Source organism: Diadema setosum, chromosome 18, assembly GCF_964275005.1.
Source record: "Diadema setosum chromosome 18, eeDiaSeto1, whole genome shotgun sequence".
NCBI classification, from domain to species: domain Eukaryota; kingdom Metazoa; phylum Echinodermata; class Echinoidea; order Diadematoida; family Diadematidae; genus Diadema; species Diadema setosum.
Window position 1 is genome coordinate 4,419,117 of NC_092702.1, and position 18,897 is coordinate 4,438,013.

General features: G+C 39.8%; 1 protein-coding gene across 2 annotated transcripts in view; it reads right to left on the minus strand.

Moving 5' to 3' along the window:
- Positions 1-880: 880 nt before the first annotated feature.
- Positions 881-18,897, minus strand: part of LOC140241493 (fibroblast growth factor 8b-like) — a 69,942-nt gene continuing 51,925 nt past the window's right edge. For both annotated transcript variants that reach the window (XM_072321223.1, XM_072321222.1), the window contains exons 4-5: positions 12,487-12,590; positions 881-5,775 (exon numbers count right to left, since the gene is read on the minus strand). In XM_072321223.1, coding sequence (XP_072177324.1) covers positions 5,461-5,775; positions 12,487-12,590 — 419 coding nt within the window. In that variant the 3' untranslated portion in view covers positions 881-5,460. The remainder of the gene's footprint in view (positions 5,776-12,486; positions 12,591-18,897) is intronic.

Here is an 18,897-nt window from a genome sequence, read left to right on the forward strand (position 1 = left end):
CTTAGTGTGTGATCTTGTAATTGATCTTATCATAATCATGAGTCGTGTTATCATTGTGACTATCATTAACTTCCATCTTTCTTCTAATCATAAGCGTTGTCAATCAGCGTCAATATCATCATTACCAACCATTTAACGATATATTTATGCTTTATCAAAAAGCAAACGTAGACAAATATCAGCGTGATTTTTATGATAATTATCACAAATTCATTGTGTTCTTTATTTCAGCTAATCAGCATTTTAGTCAAATCATCGTCATTATCTACACAAGTTTCGGCAGCATCCAATCATCATCACAGACATCATGTCGCCCAAAATCGTGATCACCGTCATCACATTTCTCGTCATCCTGATGCATTGCATTGTATTGTCCTGGCAATATGTTTTGCCGCCATCATGGGTATCATCATGAGGAGTTTGATGTCAAAATGGGCTAAGTGCCATTTCTAAAATTTTCAAGTAAGTTAACAATGAAATTTAGCAAAATAAAACTCTCCCCGTGGTGCCTCGCTTGTAAAATATAACAAAGAATATTCCTGAAGCTATGATTAGAATATACCGTGTTTTCTTATCATTTATTATTTTCTTCGTTTGTTAGCAGCTTTTATCACAAATATCTCAACATAACAAAAATGAAATTCAAAAATAGTTTTGCGATCAAAATTATTATGTAGGCCTATTGCCAAATCTAAACGAGATAAAGAAAAAATCCTATGTCTCGTATTCAGCAAGCAAGCAAAACACATGCAAATCACGTACACACACAGACACATTCACATTTCATCACTTTATGATGGGCGTTTTATACTTGTATACACAACGGAGACGAAATTCAAACTCACTAATCTTCTGTCGATATTTCAGGTTTCACCTTTTTTATTTAATTCAAAGCACCTTCATTAAAATCGTTCTGAAAGAGACTACTCAACAGTTTACATGTATGTCACTGTAAAGTTGTGACCGGATTCCTCTTCCTCCTCCTCCTCCTCCTTCTTCGATCTTCTCCTCCCTCTTTCTCGTTTCTTCATAGTAACAACAATTTAAATATTTGTAGTCTCTGGCGTGAAGATATAAATAATCAATTTTATACACATTTCTTCACTTACCAGATATATGACAAAGTCGTGTGAGCCATAATTGAAATAGTAATATTCGTTTAAAACAGCTCTTAAAAATAATAAACAGCTGTTGTCTTGGTCCCATATTGCGTTATACAGTAATAAACATATTTCTTTACCGTACATCGCAGAAGAGTACATCTTCTATAATGCGTAATTCTGGTAAGACTCCCCTCTATAAGTCAGTGTAAATATAGTGTCAGGGGATGAGTTCTGGTTTTGAGTCTATGGAACCTCTATAGCACGTACGTGACATCAGCGGAACGCAACACTATCAGCATATCTAATGCACTGGTGATCTTTACCACTTACAGGTGTAATTCGCTAAATATGATGAACTTGAATGCTTCAAATACGGTTTGTGCTCTAAACAGAGAAAACTGCAGCGAAAGTCGCTCCTACATAAGAATAGGAGAGGAGAAAGGATGTGACTTTGTCGTGGCTACTCCACAAAACCCTAAACATTACGAGCAGTCGTTTCTCTTAAAATTGTGCAGAAGCGGACACACGGAACGAGGTGATATTTTGTGCAAACGCCGTGAGCTTATAACTAACGGTAACCATGGTCACGGGAAACCAAATTATTTATCCTCCTCATTTAGTCATGAAAGATTAAAATGCATTACAAAGGTATCGAACAGAGACCAGCTCAGCACAATGAACGCATATCATGAAACAAGTAACATTCATCACTAATTATCGGCACGGTATTATCGTGAAGTGAGGAAGGTAGTGGCAGCAATGAATGACGACATAATAAGTTGTAATCATGATAAGCATCATTCATCCTTTCATAATTACCATCATAGTTGTTAACACTACCGCCATTGTTATTAATAACACATTTCATCATCATCTAACTCACCTTTTTAGTAGTGATAACATTAAAATCATTCTCATCACTTAAAATCATTCTCATCCCTTCGGTTTTTTCTTATCAGATTCTTACAGTAGCTAAAGTGGAAATTTGAACATAGCAGTGTTTTTCGGACAGAATAACGCAAGTATTAACTCCGAGAAATCAGTATTGTATCTATACATCTTAGAAGTGTGATTTGACGTGCTGACAAACAACTGTCAGGATTTACCATTCCTCACGTGCATAGACAGTATACGTGGTAATGTCTGTAGGTATATAGGGACAGGTGCGTCAAAGGCTGTCCCGCTGAGTGAGTGTGTATAACACGCCACACTTGGCTAAGTGTAAGGCGGGACGTATTCTATTTTTGTCCCGGAGGGTTGGATGAGGGGTCAGTAATCTTCAGCGTTATTTCCGCAGGAGGTAGTATTGCGCGGAAGAACTTATGCCTCTCGCCCCTCCCTATATCATGATACCCTGGCAAACTCTCACACATTAGTGCAGTCATGATCACTATTAAGTCCCTGTATATTCCTACATCCACACCTATTTGAACAAAAAGAGTGAAAATAGTAACTAAAAGTCACGTTTGTCTTTTTTTTAGTCAACAAATCAAAATGAAATTGACATCTAATCAACTGTCATTTTGGTATGGATATGACACAACTTTCTCAGTCTTTAAACAAGTCTTTTTACTGATTCATATTGAAGAAACAGTGGGCATGATTGAGGTAAAAAAAAAAGCATCGCATCTCCTTTAATTCTTTCTCTGTACAGTTAATCTACCAGTGTTTATTGTTTGCACAATAAACACTCCTTATCACCTACTTGTGTCAGGGCAACTGATAGAAAAGGCTATCTTATTGTCACTGATGATAAATTTGATCATTTATTGCTTTACGACAGTATCCTTGACCATGTCAAATTGTTTTGTTATGGCTGGATATATATGAAAAAGAAAATAATTGGAGGCAGTATTTGTTTTATGACTCGTTAAATATCAAATGATATTGCTGGTTTTATTTAAGGAGTGGTTTCGAATGAGACTGAATTTATTGTAATGACGCTTTAGAATGGCAGGTTGTGATTAAACAAAAAATTAACTGAGCTGTTGCTTTTGGAATACATTTTTATACATCTTGATCACAGTTGATCCTTCCCTTAAATCTATCAGGTTCGAATGATATACAATCATGAATCAGTTGATTAGAACACGTCAAACGGATCGGGTATATTCAAAAACACATCAGTGAACACATATTCGGTTGCTATAGTTACTCACGTCTCATAATCAGTCTGAACATGCTGAACAAACAACGAATCCATTGACGCAGAGGAATATAATTTTCAAATAAATCTAATGGAAACAAAATTACGTTCTATGACATTGTCATTACATTTGTAATTTCATTGGTTGAGTTTCGTGCATGGCCGAAGTACACTCCATTCCAAATGTTCTGTGACTGTATACGGGCAACGCAGCCAAACTAAAGTGTTTATTCGATATCATGTTAAAATTAATTGATAACGATTAACGACCTTCCGACATGTCGCATCACACCACGCTGGCTTCGCGCTAAACACTACTTGCCAATTTGGTAGCAAGTGGGAACACGTACACCTTGTTAAAAATATTTCAATTACCCATTGTTTCATTCGCAAGTTTAAAATACCAAAATTGCATTATAAAAATCGTATTTTGCAGCCATCTCAAAATGACATTTTTTATCAACGACGTCTGATAGATATTCTGACATGATATTTATCATGAAACGCTTACATATATATTGATATTCACCACATTTAAACAGTGAAACATGAATGTTATGAATACATCATTGGCTTGAATCAGAACGAGCTTACAAACTATACTTTACTTGTGTCAAATTGGAGATTTTGACGCATTCAGTGCAAATATCTAAATGTCAATTACCACTCCCGTTTCACTTATACTTGCATTGATTTGACTGCTGGAGTAATGGCTATCCCGATTCTTGATTTACCCTATAACATGTAACTAACATGAACTGTGAAATTTGATAATCAAAAGGAAAAGAAAAGAAGGAATATTTCTTTCTCGAAATAGAGTCCAAACCTGTATAAAGCACATAATAATCCTGGTGTAACATCAACTTTCAGTGTTTGCCCTTTAACAGATGTGAGGAATAACCAATCTTGTATGACTTGTATGTGAATAACGAGTCATTCACCTGTGATAACATGTCGATATGACTGATTTTCTTTAAAATAAACATGCTACCGAGAATGGACAAAACCACACCCTGTCGTGACATCTTCCACCACTACCGATGAAAACGTATCAAGTCATAACCAGCAAATTAAGGTATACACAGGTGGCATTGAGGATTAATCATAAAAATAAGATTTTGGGGAAACAGTATTCGATAACCAGGCTGCGATACAACGTGGATTCGTCAGGCGCCGTCTATAGTCTTACTTCAAGCCACAACCATCTATTAACTCCTACAACCCGGTATATCAGTGATGAGGTAACAACACATAATTATAATGCGTGAACTGTTGAAAACTAATATAAAAAATATCCACCATGGATATGATGACAACATATAGCATGACAGGTGAAACAAACATTTGGCAGGACAAGCAGCTGAATGGATTCCACTGGCATAAAATGTCACTTGATGATAGTCTCAAAGAATCGCGATGTCACGAGAACAAAGCTAAATAAATGACGCATCTTCTCACATGATGATGTCTCGTCGGTTGCTAACACATCTCGACAGGGACTGGCTTCTGCAAAACTCTGTAAACGCCTCAGATCTATATACGCTTTATCGTTGTTGCTCTGTGTCGCGAAGGGAAGATTTCATGTAACAATATATACAGATACTCAAATCTCAATAAATGCAGAAAAACGACGTGGCGTTGTACAGATGTGCAGAAATCAAGAGTGCGCGCTCCGACACGCGAGGTGCATGATGGAAATGGCAGGTTCGTGCGTTGAATACCGCACAGCCCCACGATGAAGAATGTGAGCGCGCGCTCGGCGATCCGCAGTCAGCTGTCTCTGACGTTTGTCCTCGTGCAAATGGCGCCAATGGGGAGTTGGAGCAAATATGACGTAAGTGCAACTCAAGCATAATAAATAAATATTCTTAGAAAACACTTCTTTGAAGTCGTTTTGGTATAGTATTAAATAAGAAATAATATAAATTACAAATCTTCATATAAAAATACTGTTGAGAGTCAACGATACACAACAAGACTGTACTCTTGCACAGGATGAGCATATGTCTGTTGGTTGGTTGACTGGGGCCCAAACGGTTGTCCTCAATCGGCTCCCATGGCGCTTTGTTGTGATTCAACCAAATACGCGCATGACGTCACTTGTCATGTGACCACATATATCATATATAGTACACGTAGAACTCAATATTTCCATACGAGCATTTCTTTATCATCTTATCATTATTTCGTAACATACAAGGAGGTCCTGCATCACCTATTACTGTCTCCAGACTGTGTTCTACTAATGCTCTCGCCTGATTCCCGACCAACTTGCCACAAAGTTTGCTGGATTTCGTCGCTAAAGTACTTCATGTTATTGTCCTCCTCGGGGTTCGAGAGCGGGATGACCATGAAATGCGAGGCTCTGCTGGTTGGTCTGTTTCTCGTTGCTCTCCTCGGCTCTCCGTGGCGATTAAAGCCAACTAACCAGTCCTTACGGCGCGCAGCCGCGATTAATACGTAATATGATTCCGAGTAAGTTTCATGGAATACACAGCTCACGCCCTCGTTGCTTCTTGGTTTCCTCTGTGATATAAAAGAAAGAAAGAAAACAAAAAGGAGGCATGTAAGTTAGAATTGACCAGAGATATCACATAGATTGCAGCGATAACTGTGATATTAGCAGTAACTCTGGCAGTGGTAATAGCGAGCTTTAGATCAGCGACGCCAACGCTGAGACGACGCAGCCTCTCGGTTGGACAGGGGAAACAGCTGTCTCGCGCACGTGCAGAACACCATTTTTGGCCTAATTAGAGTCGTCGCAGATCTATAACTCGCTATTGATAGACATGAGAACGACTTGGGCAATTTCAAATGAGATTCGATTGTTGGTCCCTTCACACAAGTTTCCCATTCAATCACTGTCTCATTCCCATTTTGCGTGAAAAGACATAATAATGATGTCTAAAGTAGATATGGACGTCACATGGACTCAAAATTCGTTTGTTCTTTAACGATATTGTTTATTCTGTTATTCTATTGTTTATTATTGTTTCTTTCTTTTGTAACGAGTGCTTATTTTGAAAGACTTTTATACCGAACGACAATTAGGTGTAACAAGCTTGCCACTTCCCTATTGGGTGACATGCCTCCACGCAAGCACATGGTAAAGATAACAACTGTTAAACCATTATTTAACCACTGATGCTCGACGCACATCAAAGCTCATTAACACATCTCAAAAGGTTGAATCTACGTTTCACCTGCAACCCGGACAGATTCACCAACGCAGATTTCATTTGTCATTTCAAGCTGATTTTTGGAGCAAAGGTTTAAAGGTCAAAAGGGTAAAAAGGTATTGGTCGTCGATATTTTTACAAATGAAAACTGGGACAATGGTGCGAATACTTTGCAGTGTCAGTATCGCTTCTATCTAAATACATGTATTGTCCTTTTTTCATATACAGATGGTATAATCCTCTACCTGTGCAAAAGTATGCAGATTAAAGAGGTGATAAATGTCAACGTGACAATGAAGTCAATTTAAAGGACTTTGCCAGATAAAAGCCGCATTAGAATGGAAACCTACATAGTAATAACAACTATGCCACCTGGCTTTGGGAAATATTTGAATACTGTTTAGGGTTGTTGTGATATTAGAAGTGGCTGTCATGGTAGGGTTTAAATAAAAAGGGACAAAGATCACGTACGTATAGATAGACCTTTTTTTCTTTTCCAGAGTGTACAAACATGTATGTTCACGTGTTTTTCAACATCTGCACTGCTATACGTGTCTGAAGTGACAGATATCAGAACGTAACGTAATATCTATTCGCGATGATCTGCAGAAAACTATAATGACAGTGCTAGCGTCTGATCAGTTACGAGTATGAAATATCTATCTTTGAAATTCCGAATGAATGATAATGATGTTAATAATACTGAAATAATTACACTACGAAGAAAAAAAGGAAAGAAGATGATAAATGAGAAGATGAATGAGAAAAAAAAATATATACATTGTATATCCATATAAGCGGGGAAATTTTGTTGAAATCATCTGAAATAGCAGTCTTGGGTTGAAGTGGCTACCATTAGGTATTCATTTGTAGTGTGTGCATTAAACATGTCTCTGTGTGTTAATGGAAGAGAGAATGAATACAGTGTGACCTTAGCAATGCGACGGGAGTGTGTGTGAACAACAACACAGAAGATGCCCATGGCATTAAACTTTACATTGCAATGTACAGGTGACTGCGCTGTGCACCACGCGAGGGGGGACTCGGAACGAAATTATGATCCATGGGTCTTTTAAAGTTTTTCTCCTGCTTATTGCATATTTTGTCAGAGGCTCGCGTTTCCCTCTTAGATTGCATAACATAATACTTTCTTTCTTCTGAAGAAGCAGCAGTCACCTTCTATGCCATTGATTACGGGGTTAGGTATGGGACTATCCTGTTGTTCACGTATGGGAAAGATGGGACAGAAGGCAGCAAACTGGCCAACCAAAGACGAAATTCGATCGTCTGCCCCCTTTTGAAATATAAGGGACCCCCCGTAGATCACCGCCCCAATTTGGCTGCGATGACTCTATGAGGATGTTTGGATGTATGACTACTTCGTTACTGTACACAGCACGTAAAACGGCGCCTTAGGGCTTGGTGGCCCTGGGTTTTTTTCCCCTTATTTTTCTATCTTCGTTTTAGTCCACTGTGCTTTATGTTCAACCCCTTAATATCCGTCGCATCACATCAATACGAGGGGGGCGTCGCTTCGTCTCATAACACCAAACCATTACCCTGAAACGTCATAATCCAAAGAAAAGTTAGAGGAAAGAGAGAAAAGGATAAAGACAGAGAGAGAGACCCGAACTGACCTCTATTCAAGGGACTTCCGGCGGGCGTGAGGTATTGTCTAAAGCACCTGATGAATAGAGGCAGGGCATTTTCCTTGTTCATTTCCGACTTTTTTCTCTTTCTCTTCTGTCTATTATTTTGTAATGTATTGCACACGGACTGAAATGACGCTGGCTAAAACGTCTGCGTATTGGCGGTATGGATATTATAGGAGGCGGTAACCGCAGATCTCTCGCTCAACGGCGAAGTCACGGAGAGGTCTCCTGAAGCAGTCATTTTCAGGGTTTGACCTTGAGTTGGTTCTGATTTTGACTTGGCGCGGTGTAAGATTTTTACTTCCCGCAGGGAGTATGGCAAAAGAAAAAAAAAAAGACAAGAAAGGGGGAAATATCGAAAGAAAGAGAGAATTGTTGTTTATGTCGCATCGACTGCTTGCACGACTCGGGTAGATTTAGATATGGGGTACAAAATAATTTACTCGGCCCCTTGGTCCTACCACAGTATACCTTCACTATAAAGGGCCAAATAGTATGTGGATAAGGCGATTTCAAAAGTTTAAGTCAGCCAAACTTATCCCTTTCTTCCGTCTTGTCTAATTTCTTGTTTATCTCGAAGTCAATTCTGATGATTCTGATGATTCTGATGAAACAAAAAGAAAACAGATTAATATCTTCTCGTTTTGCCTTTCATAATTGAAGTCATTTCCCCCTCCAAAGAGAACGCATCTATAAAATCATCCTAAAGTACCATGTCCATTACAAACTTCGGCCGTCTTAGCCTTTCATCTTATAGATTTTTCAGCAGTTCGAATAATAACATATATTGAACGGATTATTGTTTGCCCAAATTTATCTTCCCTTGATTCACCTGACTTTACATTTTCTATCATCACTGTCGTCTCTTCTTTTTCATCTTTCACGCGTGCATGTCCCATAAAATTGATTTACTTACAGTATGTGCCATACAAAGACAGAAAAGTATGCTACAACGCGACACGAAGCATTGTGAGCAAAAAGCCAAAGTACATGTCAATAATTATATATGCTCGTACATTGCTCTCCTCTTATTTTGCAAAGCACATGTTGCGGCACGACTGCATAAGGTGGCCGTTCCAGGACCGGTTCAACCCCGTGCCGTCGGTCCCCAGGCAACCGCGTGTGTGGATTCACCGCTGTCCCGTGGTCTTTACCGGGATCCCCAAATATTTGAGGTTCTCATGGTTGTGTTCCCAATAAATATTTCTTCCCAGTACAGCGGCTGCAACTGTGCGGAAAATCTTTGTTTCATAATGATAGATGGTTCCTCGTTGGCTTCCACTCAGTCCAGGATGCTGTGACCGACTATAACTGGCTTTGTTTTGTCACAATCGGCTACAGGTAAGGGCTTAGCTTAGCCATCAGCTGGAATAAGGGAAGGTCGGTTGAAAACTCTCAAAGAGAAGTGTTTTAGAGTTCATGGTGTCGGTGAATGTTCGCTGGATTTGTGGGCACACTCTCGAAATTTTGGTTTACGCTGGCTAAGATGGAGGACAATTAAACACACTGAGTAAACCGACAGACTCCCATATCCCTCGCCATTTAAAGGTACAAATTCGGTGACACGACATTTGCTCCTGCGACAATTGCGCTGGTCTTATTTTCTCCAAGAACTTAAGGTTATAGGACTAGGGGTGTGATACGGTTTTAGGTTTAGCTTGATATGGGGATTAGGATTAGAATTAAGGTTATGTTTGTGGGTAGAATTTATGTTTGGCTTAGCGTGCTCATATTTCATAGGAGCAATTGTCACGGAACCACAATTCAGTTGCCATGTTTATGTTGCTCTCTCTTTTTGAGACTTGCGCGCATATAGGCACTTAGCGATATATCGAAGTATCACTAAATCATTTGTTTTAGAAGTCGTATTTTAAAGGTAGGGAATCCCATTTGCACGCCTTAAATGAAGAGTTGTATAAATACAGTGGTATGTTGAAGAGAGTATCATTTTAGAAACTCCCATAAAGTATTGAAAGTGGAAGGGAACATTTAGTACATTTTTTTGACCGTTAGATTTTGAATTGAATTGTTTTCGGGGCTCACCGTAAATTCCAGTACATTACTAGGCTACCTTTGCAGACCCATGTACTGCATGTGTGTCCATCATGTATATGTTGTGAAGAAAGTTCATCAACACTTACAAACATTTCTATATACATTCTTGCCACACACTCTATATGTTATTACATCAGCTCTTGTACTTTTAGATTTGTGTTTATAGATCACAAATACAGAAAAATGCAACAAAAAGGCTTAAGTGTGGCTGACACACAGAACTACTGAGTAGTTGAGTTTTGTGCATTATTCAAATTTTAGATAACTGTTGACTTCCAAATTTCTAAGCAGTGGCCTAAGCAAGTCCCCTGAGGTTCATATTTAATGTTTTGCTGCATTTTGGGAGGTCTGTAAAAGGTATCCCCTACCTTTAAGAGTGCTATAACTGCACTCCTCTCGATTGATATTGTTACATCAAAGAATTTTTCCGGTATTTGCAAGAAGGGTCAGCTAATAGACAGAGCTTTTTTTTTTTCAAATACAAACGTCTTCCCTGTGAATACTTTGCAATTGTATACGGTCCTCTTTGTTTTCACGTTTGTCAGGTTGGCTCATGAAACAAAACAAAAAATGAACACAAGAAAAAAAAAATCGGCATGCTACAGACAAGTAATCCTAAGTCATAATCACCATGACACAATACCGAAGATATTCAAAGAGATATGACGAGTTTCACTGACAATGCTTACATGGGACATATGACTGTTGAAAAATGTCGTCACAAATGAACTAAACTCTGCTGCTATCGACTATAGGCTAGTTATCAACGAACATGAAGATATGACATTTTCTTGGGCTGTATGTAGGCCTATACGTATCTCTGCGTACGCGCGCGTGTGTGTACACTGTGTCGATGGTGATGTGAACGCAGCTGAATGTTCTGCGAGCGCATCGCACCTGTGCATGGGATCCACTTAGTGTCTGAACATATCTACCCATAGACATTGTTGATGGGTAAGTGCAAATTACACATATTATTTGTTATGAGTTATGATATCTATATCTATATCACACTAATATAACTTGGAAACTCTATATCTTTGCCATATATTAATCATATCTTCATAGTTCCATTTATGTGGTATGGATTATCATCTTTCACGATTTTCGTAATTGATGTTACATAGAAATGATGTCCCTTTAATAATCCGGGCCCGTATTTACTGTAGACCTATATCTTTGGTATCATGCACTCAGGCATTGCCGAAAGGCTTTGTACTCGAGGGGACACAAGTGCGATTTTATTTGCTATGTACACACATTCAAACAGCTACAGTTTACTTTATTTAGTGACGAAATGGGGGTAGAAGGGTTTCTGCGTTCTCAGCTGCCCGTGAACCACGGTGTATGGGGGCAAAGCATTGAGGGGGAGCGGCTGTGTCGGAAAACATGACTTAACCTTGCCATTGCAAACGTCTGCTCCAATTGACGAAGTGACCTTTATTCCTCTTTATCATGCTCTTTACATTGCCTACTGCACCTAGAGCAGAGCATCGACTTTTATGTAGACATCTTAACACGAAAAATTCATATTCTATTTGAGAATTTGATTTTTAATGAGTATGTCATTAATTTCGGCACAATTTTCATAAACGACATAATTTCACATTAATTACTGCATATTGGTACCAGCCAGGGAACGTCTCCTTTATTTGATATCTAACTAAGATAATGACATACAAGTAGTGAGCATAAAACTTCTTTTTTTCAGCAGCGTGTAGCCACGACAGGCTATACGAAATTTGATGGCGTCATTACCGGATCAAACTAGAGGATGACTTCAAATAACATTGAGCAATCATCAGAATCGAGCACAGGTCTCATATCACAGACATGTGTAATGAAAGGGTATGTAACACAATTAATGTCTAAATAAGTCCGCGAAATTTGGGAACAACACGTATCCTCCTGGTTAATTTCTAAACGTGACATATCGACGGGGATATGTGGTGTGATAGGCCATGTCACCAACGCTAGATTTTTTTTCTTTTATTTATTTGTTTATTTATCTATTAATTATTTATTTGCCATGGGCCGGGGCAGATTGTCTCCGATATATAGGATTTTATTTTTTCCCATTAGGTACAGAAAAATCATGTGAGCAATAAAAAATGAGGGAAAAAAACTACCGTGACTTTCAACAAACCAGCGTCCATAATGAAGAACACATGGTTTGGTTGTGTACAGACTTTTAACATATTTTCGTCATGCCAAAAGGATTACGCAAATATTTTGCATCATGAACTTCAAAAAGGCCTACATTGGTCCATTGTCAAGCAGATGTGTGGCACTACGGACGATACTGTCAAAAAATGGCAAAAGTGGGATGAAAATAACGAAAGATGACTTACCTTCCCTACCAAGTCGCCCCTGCTGTTGATGCATAAATAATATTTTGACTTTACTCCTTGTATTAGCGTCTCATTGAAGTCTATCGTCTTGAATCTTATCAATGCTGTGAGGAAGAAGAAGGAGAAGAAAAGAAGAAAACAAAATCATTTCAAGAGCTGTCTGTATGATTTAAAAAAAAATTTAATTACCAAAGTTTTAACAATCGATGAGTTTTTAACTCCATGCAATTTTCACCATGTTTGTGTTTTGCCTGTAGATTTTTTTTTTTGTAGAAAGAATACGTACACTAAAATTTCAACATTTTTTGTGTGTATGTATGTGTGTCTTCTATTTTATCTGTTTTTGTATGTCTGTCATTTCTGTGATAATCTTTATATGCAAACCACCTAGGTTAATTACACGAAAATGTTCTGCTAATAAAGATGCTTGTTCCTTTCCAAGGCATTTGGGAGACCAAACACACTTAAGACTGTGAACAGACAAGAAAAATACAGGCAATTTTTTTTCTTAACCATTATCTTCATGTCGATGTACTAAATCTCAAATTAATAGGAGTCGATCTCTGTGCTTTATGCATGTCTACATCTGGTCTTTATACTCAGAGTAAGCAGAAAAATGTTCTTTCTCCTTCTAAAAGCTTTCTCCTCTCTCTCTCTCCCTCTCCTCTCTCTTTCTTTTACTATTGTTTCCTTCACTTTTATATCTCTTGTCACCCTCAAGACTCCATTCTTCACCGGCTCCCGCCATCTCCCTAGTATTTAAGCACTAACCACATCAGACATCACCGGCCCTGCTTCTCCCTACTTCCCCGAGGTGTCAACTTCCAAAGTTGACAGACCCTTTTCCACAGCACCCATATGCGCTTAACCCCCTCCTGTCTCCATGACAACGTAACCCCACCACCATCCTCATCCTCATATAGTCGTCGAGTCCCATGGTGACTCACGCCGCACTTTTTGGCGGCCACACGATCAAGACGCGTTTCCTTTGCCCCCTTCTCCGGCTGATGTTTGCCCTTAATTCATGGAGGATCGTCTAACTCGTGTCATCCAATCGCCTAATTAATTTAATCAACACCACCCGACAGTTTGTTAAGTTTCAAATTCAATCATCTCCGCCGTGTATACCACGCGTATGTTTCAACGATTATACACCAAGGAGCAGTTCCCCGGGTATAAAACTTTGCAGAAAGGATTTCCTTCCCCCCTCCTACCATTTATTCTCCTTCCTCTGGCACGAGAAAAGAAGAAAGGGTTTTCTTCCTCTTTAAAGACTTGACAGGAGCCCCAGTACTTAGAGCCAATATACTTCGAATCTTTAGCCATCAAACTAATTCTCTCCCAATAGCTCGGGGATGGAATTTCACTGGCTTTTGTGGCGATATCGTGACTTAGTTGCAAAGTGGCCGGTTCTGATGGAGAATAATTCTCACTAGCCGCAGGTCATTTACACAGGCCAGTCACTTCTTAGTTCAAAGGCGAAATGAGAACAAATTCCACACGCAGTCATTTCTTAACGACAATCTCTAAACGCTTGTTCAAATTGCCCAGTTTTCCCCCTCTCTTTTCTCCCCTTTGGAGAAGCAGAGGTTCACCCAAGTTCGAACGAGTGCGACAGCAACTCTAATTCACCACCAACCGACTGTCCTTGTTGGTGTTCATAGCCAACCTAAAATTCTCTTCACGATTTCACCTATACAAGAAATTTTGTTTTAATGTTACTTGCGATTTTTCTTTCTCTTTGCGATTCATACCGTATATTATTCGCGTTCTGGTATCACCTGACAATTCATGTTGTACTTCTCTGCCTCTGACGAAGATTCTGCTAGGATCGAAAGCTCAGGCCCCTTTTGACTCCATTTTACTCCATTGGCTCGCCACTATTGGATAAGCAGTTTTCAGCAGCTTTTTTTTTTTTTTTTTTTGCTAACTTTAATAGCAGTAAGGTTCCATTGTAAAATCGCAAAAAGTTTCCCTCTCTTTTTTCGTAGGTTCTCGGTAACGGGTAACGAAACGTAGCATGAGTAGCTTTGTTGCCTTGACTTAACGCTGTCGTATAAGATGTGATACTAGAGTGATGAGGTGGAATATGATCTCCCAATATTCTCACTTCCACATTCTTCGTGAAGAATCGTGAAATCGCTGTCAAAAAACTAGATGTAGCCAGACTTTGTCAAAGTAATTCAGCCTTGTCTATTTTGGGCTAATGTTCGGAAAACTCATAAGTCATTGCGAATCTATGAACAGAAACTCTTGTGTTTCTACTGGCGTGGTTAAGATTCCAGAATCAAAATACATGTTGCATATCTGCTGATGATTCCCACTGTGGGGAAATTCGTATAATCACGATTAAATGTCAGGAAGATATTTCTATTCAGTGCAGAGAAAGAGAGAGAGAGAGAGATGGGGGGGGGAGCTTATCTTGGCCCCATGGAGAACTTACTAGTGTGGACCCGCAGTTCGTTGCCGGGTCTCTATCCGACATGACACTCACGCAAGAAATCACAATTTCATGAACCAATGAGAAAGAATACAAAGCAAACAAGAAGGGGGAAAAAATCCTCATATGTTTTGATTAATTTCATGCCCAATATAACCGAACAAACATCATTTAGAGCTCGCTTTCAAGCCGAAGCTCTTCTAACAACTCAACGCCCTACCCGCCGCGGTGGGAAGAACTCGACAGCGGAAGAAGCAAGTGGAGTTTTCGACACCTCGCCGACAAAAGCGCGCCCGTCCGAGGTGGGGTTAAACCATAACAGGTCTCCTTAGCGATTGTCTCCATCGTGTAGACCAGACCTTGGAGCGTGAGGTACAAGCCGCTACACCCGAGCCTCGCTTTGTTGGTAATTATTCTAACAAGTGGCTTAAAAACAGGGCTCAGAGAACTTACCTAGTTGACCGCTCTCCCTGTGTTTAGTTCTTTCCTTTTTTCTCTCTCTTTCTCTTTTCCCCATTTGGTCTTCATTGTGCTTAAATTTCGTACCTCCGTTTTACTCTTTTTTTTTTCTAAACTAGAGGGCTGTTTACATATTTTTGAAAAACACCAGATACACTCTACATAGTCATTTACTATATAGCTCATATAGACTTACTGGGAGGAGCTAAAATTACGATTTGTCATGGTACGACACGCTTATTAATTAACCCCCTCACTCGCATTATGTCGTTATTACACGCTATGGTTTGTGCAACTCGCAGCACAAGACTGATCCATTGCTCTATAACATCGGTCAGTTGTGTGTTTAAAATGTCTCGAAGAAGTCCGCAAATTGCCCCCCCCCCCTCCTAAAATAGTACTGGTGGTTGCGGTCCCAGTCTGTGAGATGATGTACGTCCCTGCAGGTATTTGTTCTATGGTGAGACACGATTTAGCATCATCACTGCCCATGAGGACTTTGAATCTTTTCGAGACACTGAAAACCCTCCAGGATGACCGGTTGCTGATTACCATAGTTCTCGACGGCGGACAGCTTGAAGTACTCCCTGCCTTTAGACGACCAAACGGTACTGGTATATCTTGGAATTAATATAAATGTATATATCTAATAACTATGCGAGTCTTAATTGGGGTCAAAAATTTCATTAAGTTTCTACACGTGACTCTTAAAACACGACTGCATTGATTAAATTTCTCATTACAGAGACGGCAAAGTAGAGGACAGGTGGTTATCGGGATGAAAATAGGATCTGAGAATAAGGATCAAGTATATTTGAGTATGTTTAAGATATTACGCAAAAGGTGCGTAGGGGGGCAACTGAACAACAACAAAAAAAAAGTATGATAAGAAGACGAAGATGAATTCAAGTTCTCAAGTTCTCTGTTGGGTTGGAGCCAAGAATTTGCGGCGGGAATTGGAGTAATCATTGATTAACACCATAACTGATATTTTCATTACTCGCGACGCTGATACACGGATGTATCGCGGACTCCTTCCGCAAGCTATACACTCGGGGGCATGGCCAAGAATCATGGCTAGACGACCGATATTAAAGGTCGTGATTCTCTGCTCTAAGCCCGCCAAACTTCCAAGAAATTTCACGGCGATTAACATCGCAACAGGAAGGGTCAAAGTTTATTTCGAACCTCTTTTCTGACTCAGCTGCTAGATTCAGACCGGGAAAGGGTGCGGGTAGAAACAGTTATCAAATTCCTGTCAGTTTATTGGAATAGTTGAACGTCTTTTGTTTGACTAAGGTTAAAGTGCAGAATTTTCATGTGGAAGACAATCTGCTATGTACACTTCAATAGAATATGCTTTAATGTTCAATGGATGGTATTATTAGGTCAAGATGCATCATACTATCGTGTGATCTCCAGGAGGGTATTAAGAAATTGGCTACGCTACCTTTAAAACGAGACTTCTTCCCACTTTTCCACACCACCTCCAAAAACAGCGAGTGTAAAAACAACCATCAAGTCCCTCTACGACAGTGATACAGACAAGGCGACGAATTGATATAGACCACAGAACTCTTTCTGTGATATAGACGGAGGATCCATTCGAGATGTAGAAAGAGAGGGGGAGGGAGATGGGGTGGGGTGGGGAAGAGAATAAGAGGGAGAGAGAAGGAAAGAGAACTGGAGAGAGAAGGAAAGAGAACTGGAGAGAGATTTGTTTACATTACGTAATCTATCGTGACCCGAAACAAGGACACCTATCACCTGGTGATTTACGCCTCGCCGTTATCAAGTGCGGCGCGTGGCGCTGGGCAAGACATTAACCCCAAATTATCACTCACAAGAGCATTTCTGAGCGTGATCGCGAGAGAATAACTGCAGCGATTAGTCTCGCACCAAGGACCAGGCATTGCACGAGGTTGTAAGTGGGCCATGACAGGTATTCAAGAGGAACATTCCGATGTATACTAGCTTGTATTTGACCGTGATTCTGCTCCTTGTAAGATCTCTAGGGGGATTTTCTAGGCTGGTGTCTGCTGTAACTACCGATATGGGAGTCATCAAACATTTTGAAAGTCATGCAATTGTTTGAAAACATAGACTAACAAGGAACAGTTGAGAAGGGGTGGGATAAGGTGGGGTCATCCCTGGCAACCACATGCGACTTGTGTTCAGCCTCATAAGAAGGTCCATACAACCGCTTTCGACACGCATCCTCAAATCTCATGCTCCATAGACCTTGAGCATGATTTCAAACAAAACAAAATGAACAAAACAAAACTACACAAAGACAGAAACAACACGGTAAACCACCGAAATCAACTGGAGTGTGAAGAATGGGGATGTACAACAGGACAATCACTCCCTGGACAGTCTCTGTAGTACAGTTTACTCACGACCAATTATTCCCAGTGGTGACTGTCCCATATATCTGGAGAGACAGTCAGGAACCTGTTTGGGGTAGTCGTCCAGGGGCGAGTGTCCCTAATCTATGAACCCTTATCTGTCCCTTACATGTCCCGTATCTATGTTACGCTTTTCTTTACTGAATATCATATCTCCCAATTTTAGGTACGATAAAACCCACATGCACTGCACACAAAAGATCTCATCAAAACAAAGAACAATCAAATAAAATCAGAGAATTTTCACCAATTAGAGTCAACTATTTTACCGAATATGACCACTGCACAACCACTTAGTGTAACTTTCTTGTTTTGGCACAGTTGCAAGGAATATAGTTGGGGGAAGGTTAGTGAAATTAGAGCAAAACAGAGATCATCCAATCTCAAAAAGGATATCAATTTACATGTGAGACCGATCTGTCTTGAATAATGCTCAAAGGATCGACTCACCATTTCTTACATGGGATGTATAGTCTTAAAAAAAAATGTTGCTAATCTCGAGAAAATGTGAAATTACTGATATTCAATGATAAAACAAGAGTCATGAGACCGATGCGACTACTCTGACGAGGTGATTTAGTAAGATCCTTTAGCGACAAAGCAAGAGTCAGAATTTGTAATAGTCAGTTTACGTTGGTTAGCTGTTTTTGCTTTACTTCGGTTGTGCAGCGTAAAGCTCTCTTTTAAGTCCATATCTCCCACTTTAAGTTATCCCTATACCGTACATATATTGGGATATCGATAGGCTGAGCCTCCTACCCCTGCGAGTTTTACAGGTGAAGCACCTATGCAATCGATCCCTCGTGCTCTGTCGCTCCAGGAGAGAGGGGCACAAAACTGATATCATTTCTGGGAGGAATAAAATTCTTCAAAGTAAACTGTTGTCGCGCTAATGGGCACCTGCCAAAGGAAGGAAGCGGTGAGTGCTGATGGGTATCTTCACCCACCTGGGAGTCATACCAAGCAGCATTCCAAGGGTTAAGGTGAACGGTAATTAGCAATTTCTCATTCAGCCCTCGACAGACAAGAAGAAAAAAATGACCCAACTTTCGATCGCTGCAGCGCGGAACATAGTATTTCGCCTTCCTAGAGAAATTAAGATGA